At 58.9% G+C, this 5,685-nt stretch overlaps 1 protein-coding gene across 1 annotated transcript in view; it reads left to right on the top strand.

Moving 5' to 3' along the window:
• Window positions 1-1,389: 1,389 nt before the first annotated feature.
• Window positions 1,390-5,685, top strand: part of LOC311214713 (uncharacterized protein) — a gene marked incomplete at both ends in the record, with an annotated part of 16,615 nt that continues 12,319 nt past the window's right edge. The window contains one exon of the mRNA XM_084295437.1: window positions 1,390-3,924. Coding sequence (XP_084151563.1) covers window positions 1,390-3,924 — 2,535 coding nt within the window. The remainder of the gene's footprint in view (window positions 3,925-5,685) is intronic.

The raw sequence follows: 5,685 nt of genomic DNA, 5'->3' as shown, positions 1-5,685 counted from the left end.
AGGCACAGCCGTGGTCAGTGCTCCTGAACCAAGTTCTGTGTGCGGGATCTGCAGGAATAAGGCAGCGTCTTGCCCCCGGCTTTAGCGCGGCTGCTGCCGGTGCGCGAGGCAGGTGACGGCGGATGCAAAGTTGGGCAGAGAAGAGCTATGTAGGCAGGTGGTGGGCTTTGCCCTGGAGCTTCAGAGGGTGGTCAAGAATCCTCTCAGTGCAGCGCACCGGGCTTTGCCGGGGACTGGGAGTGGGTACCGAGGGGTGACACTGAGCCGCCAGCGGCAGCATCCCGCCCCGCCGGCGTGCCTGCAGAAGACGGCGAGCACGAACGGCGAAGATACCCTTAAAAGCAGAAAATCTCAGCCCTGTCTCGTCTGAAGGAAGGATCTCGCCGGTAACACGACTCTTCCGCTTTCTCCCAAGGGACTGCAGCATCCACGCGTAATGTGCTTGTCTCCTCTCCCTTCCGCCCTCCTATGGCCCCCACTCCGAGAGGTTTGGAACTGGCGCTTGTGAGAGTTTGCTCTCACCTCGTGTCTCCTTTCCTTTGAGCGTTTCACAGCAAGGTTACTACGACCCTGCACTGTCAGCAGAGCGGGCAGGAAACGAGGAATCTCCCCCGGGAAGGAGCTGTCGCAGAACCTCACAGTTTCCACTGAAGGAAGCCGTGGAGAGGACCCAGCGACCGCGAGTAGAAGAAGGGGATCTGTTTCCCTGTTTCGACTTCGCCCCCTGCTCACAGTCCTTGTAAGAGTTACTCGATCAGTCTGAGAATCCGCTTCCGGGTGTTTTGTCTACAAGAGAGGTTTAGATTTATTTGGTTGTAAAGTATGAATAGAACGGCATTAAATAGAGCATGTTTTCAGAAACACTTCATTTAGACCTCAAGGTTTCTAACAGGAACACCGATCACGGTGATTTTGGGAGCTGTCAAATACATTCAGCACATTTCATGGCATGATAGTGTCACTTGGAAAAGAACTGTGAATGATTAGTTAGCGTCACATTGTAAAGAAAACTATATGCACTTTTCCTGAATTAGTACAGTGAAAAGCGTTGCAGGTGAGTACTCGGCAACAACCTCAAACAGAAGTGCGTGGAATGGAAAATGGCAAAACCGGAGCTAATTAAGGGCGATATGCAGAGCACGGTAAGAGGCAATACCTACAGACTGCCACATGATGCCGCTCTGACATAATAAACGCATGATGAAAAAGGGGGAGGATGAGGGGAACACCTTCCGGTACCCGTGAGAAATAACGCAGATGACAGAAAGAGCTGCAAGGAAGAGGACGCGCAGCCATTGCGAGAGGATCCTAATACCGAGTGAAGCCAGAAACTATAAATATACACATCAGTGCCTACATGGTAGAGAGAAGAGGACATTGGTGACAGCAATGGGCGTTTGCGGACAAGCACGGCTGAGGTGGGGGCCTGTGGTGCGGGTGCTGGTGCTGCAGGCGGCCTGGGCGCTGGGCGGCGGGCAGGTGCGCTACTCGGTGCCGGAGGAAGCCAAGGGCGGCACGGTGGTGGGGCGGCTGGCGCAGGACCTGGGCCTGGAGGCGGGCGAGGCGGAGGCGCGGCGGCTGCGGCTGGTGGCGCAGGGCCGGCGGGCGAGCGTGGAGGTGAGCGGGGCGAGCGGGGCGCTGGTGGTGAGCTCGCGGCTGGACCGGGAGGAGCTGTGCGGGAAGAGCGCGCCCTGCGCCCTGCGCCTGGAGGTGCTGCTGGAGCGGCCGCTGCGCGTCTTCCACGTGGAGGTGGAGGTCACCGACATCAACGACAATGCCCCGATCTTCCCCGCCGCTATGGTGAACCTCAATTTATCGGAAAACTCGCCTCTCGGTTCCCGTTTCCCGCTGGAGGGCGCGTCGGATGCGGATATTGGAGCCAACGCACAGCTCTCCTATACCCTCAGCCCCAGCGAGCACTTCGGAATAGAGGAAGAAAATAGCGACTCGCGCACTAAATCCCTTTTTCTTGTATTGAGGAAAGGTTTGGACCGCGAGTCGATGCCCGAGCACCGTCTGGTGCTGACGGCGATTGATGGGGGCAGGCCGGCTTTGACGGGCACGGCGGAGCTGTTGGTGTCGGTGCTGGATGTGAACGACAACGCGCCCCAATTCAACCAGTCCGTGTACAACGCGCGTTTGTCTGAAGACGCCTCAGAAGGGACACTTGTGGCGCGAGTGGGTGCCACCGACCCAGACGAAGGAATGAATCAGGAACTGATGTACCAGATTTCTAACTCTAATCCTTCGACTGCCTCTGGCATTTTTAGCATCGATGCAAAGAGCGGAGAAATTCGACTAACGGGTTCGATGGATTTTGAGACAGTGTCTTTATATGAGCTACACGTGAAGGCGCAAGACAAAGGGACACCCCCGCTGTCGGGTCACTGCAAGGTGGTGGTGGAGGTGCTGGACGTGAACGACAACGCGCCCGAGGTGTGGGTGACGTCGCTGTCGGTGCCGGTGCCCGAGGACGCGTCGGTGGGGACGGTGGTGGCGCTGCTGAGCGTGTCGGACCGGGACTCGGGGGCGAACGGGCGGGTGCGCTGCGCGGTGTGGCCGCCGGCGCCGTTCGGGCTGGTGGCGACGTTCGCGGGCTCGTACTCGCTGGTGCTGCGGGAGGCGCTGGACCGGGAGCGGGTGTCGGAGTACGAGGTGGAGGTGCGGGCGGAGGACGGCGGGGCGCCGCCGCTGCGCGCCAGCCGCGGGCTGCGGGTGCCGGTGTCGGACGTGAACGACAACGCGCCGGCGTTCGCGCAGGCCGTGTACACGGTGCTGGCGCGGGAGAACAACGCGGCGGGCGCGGAGCTGGCGCGGCTGTGGGCGCGGGACCCGGACGAGGCGGGCAACGGGCGCGTGAGCTACTCGGTGGCGGAGGGCGGCGCGGGGTCGGGCGCGGGGTCGGGCGCGGGGTCGGGCGCGGGGTCGGGGTGGCGTCCGGCGTCGAGCTACGTGTCGGTGGACGCGGAGAGCGGGCGGCTGTGGGCGCTGCGGCCCCTGGACTACGAGGAGCTGCAGGTGCTGCAGTTCGAGGTGCGTGCGGTGGACGCGGGCGAGCCGCCGCTGTGCGGCAACGCCACGGTGCAGCTGTTCGTGGTGGACGAGAACGACAACGCGCCGGCGCTGCTCCCGCCTGCCGGCGGCGGGCCGGGGCCCTGGGCTGCGGGCGAGGCGTCGGCGTCGGCGTCGGCGCCGGGGTCGCTGTGGGCGTGGGCGGCGTGGGGGGCGCCGGCGGGGCAGGTGGTGGCGAAGGTCCGCGCGGTGGACGCGGACTCGGGCTACAACGCGTGGCTGCGCTACGAGCTGTGGGAGCCGCGGGGCAAGGGCCCGTTCCGCGTGGGGCTGTACAGCGGCGAGGTGAGCACGGCGCGGGCGCTGGAGGAGGCGGACGGCCCGCGGCAGAGGCTGCTGATCGTGGTGCGGGACCACGGGGAGCCGTCGCGCTCGGCCACGGCCACGCTGAGCGTGTCGCTGGTGGAGGGCGCCGAGGCGGCGCTGTCGGCGGCGGCGGCGGCGGCGGGGGCGGGGGCGTCGTCGTCGGGGGCGGGGCTGCGGCCGGCGGCGGGCGCGGAGGGCGGCGCGGCGGCGGCGGCGGCGGCGGCGGCGACGAACGTGTGGCTGGTGGTGGCCATCTGCGCGGTGTCGAGCCTGTTCCTGCTGGCGGTGGTGCTGTACGGGGCGTCGCGCTGGGCGCCGCGGGCGGCCGTGCTGGCGGGGCCCGGGCCGGCGACGCTGGTGTGCGCCAGCGAGGTGGGCAGCTGGTCGTACTCGCAGCGCCAGAGCCGGAGCCTGTGCGTGGCGGACGGCGCGGGCAAGAGCGACCTGATGGTTTTCAGCCCCAACTGCCCGCCGCCGCCCGGCCCCGCGGCAGAAAACGGTTCTGCCGAGAAGGGACCTTCGCTCTCCCCGTACTCCTCAGGCACGGTAGGTTGCCCCTTGTTTTTTTATTTTATTTCTTTACCAGGTCTTCTGTTTTGTTTTCTGATGGCATTTCATGGCAGGATGGTCATTAATACAATGTGGATGTGGAAGTAATTTTACAAGTATTTTCGTCACAACATGGTCTCTGCCAATCCTGTTGGTTACTGGTGTGTAACATTTCTGTTTGAGACATTTGAAGGACTTCAGTCCAGGAAGAGTTGGTCTGGTGGTTACTTTGCAGCAGGCACTATTGAAAGCCCTTTAAGTAGCTGAATGCCAGAACTACTGTTGTTGTGCTGTGTTTTCTTCAGGGCCATTGAGGAAACACCTTGTGTAGCTGGAAAAGCAGAACAGTCTTGGCCTCATGTTTTCAGATAAGTGATGCTGTGAAGTCCTCTATCCATGCAGGATGCTGCAAAGCTGTTGTATCGTCTGACACCGATGCCATGATGTTTGTATCTCAGTCCTTCCCCAACAGGGTTGTCATCTCTCAGAATGAAGTCAATACCCATTGACGTTAGCTGTCATTCCATCTCTTTTTGAAGGAGGCACACTGGCCTATTTTGATGTTCTTCCAGTGTATCTGCAAGATGGTCCCTGTGCATATGGGGCCATTGGCAGGGTTTTGCAGGTTTCAAATCTGTCATTGCTGGGAAGGGTGTGTGAAATTTGGAGTGAGCATTGTGTTGGGAGGGGAAAGTGTGTCATCTGGCAGAGGTGAATCTTGCCCTCTTCCTCCCCGTCATCTTCTCCCTCTTCATTGCCTGTGTCCTTGCTCTTTAATCTTGCCATCTTCTCCTCCCTTTCCTTCTCCACCCCATTTCCTGGCCGCCCCCTCTTAATCGGTTGTGGCAGCCGGGTGCAGCCCCCGGGTCCACGGCATCTCGGTGTTTGTCAGATGCTCGAGCTGCTAGTGCGAACAGCAGTAGGACATGAGTCTGGGGCCCAGCACGGGTCCTGCCAACAGCTGTTGTGCTCGGAGCCCTGCTCCTGCTGTCGGGACAGGGCTCTTCTGGAAACCTCTGGTGTTGTTGGAACACCTGAACACTTGCTGATGAATTTGTTTTTTGTCGTGTTTTTTTTTTGGTTAAGATGTTGTCGAGGGGGTCAGATGTGACATCTTCACTTCATGCATGATGCTGGAAAGTCATTGTACTGTCAGATGCTGATGATACTATGACATTGGTGCCTTGCACCTTCACACACACTGTTAGAAATGGGATGGGGGGCAGGTGAACACTGTTGGTGCCTGTTTAACTTATTCTACTTGTGGCCATGTATGCCTGGTACTATTTTGGGGTATTGTCTGTAATGAGATGGTGAAGTTAATTTTCCTCTTGTGTAGATTTAGCACCTGGACACTTTTCTCCTGGTGTTTTTGTGAAAGATGCTTTCTGTGGCAGGGTTCAGCTCTGAAGTCTTCTCTCCATTTGTGATGTTGCTTAGTGTAGTGGGTGATGCTATTGACACCATGCTGTTGGTGTCTTGCTATTTCTCACAGAGGGTTGTTAATAGAACAAGTGTAAAAGATTAAGTGTGTTCTATGCCCCTTGAAAGTGTACAATATTTTTTACCAGTAGAATGTTTTGGAAAGCCATGATGCAGTATGAAGCATGTTATACTTCCCCTTTTGTGAGTATGCCTTTTGGGTGCTTTGGAATACGGAGGTAGAAGAGCACACTTGGAGATCGGGGCAAGAAACAGAGAACTGTTATTCTGCATCATCCAAAGCATTTTGTTGAAGGACAATTTCAGAAGATCTGA

The sequence above is a fragment of the Netta rufina genome (genome assembly GCF_964035555.1).
Source record: "Netta rufina genome assembly, chromosome: 14".
Taxonomy (NCBI): domain Eukaryota; kingdom Metazoa; phylum Chordata; class Aves; order Anseriformes; family Anatidae; genus Netta; species Netta rufina.
Note: the sequence above shows the minus strand (reverse complement) of the source record. Positions and strands in the feature narration are given on the sequence as shown.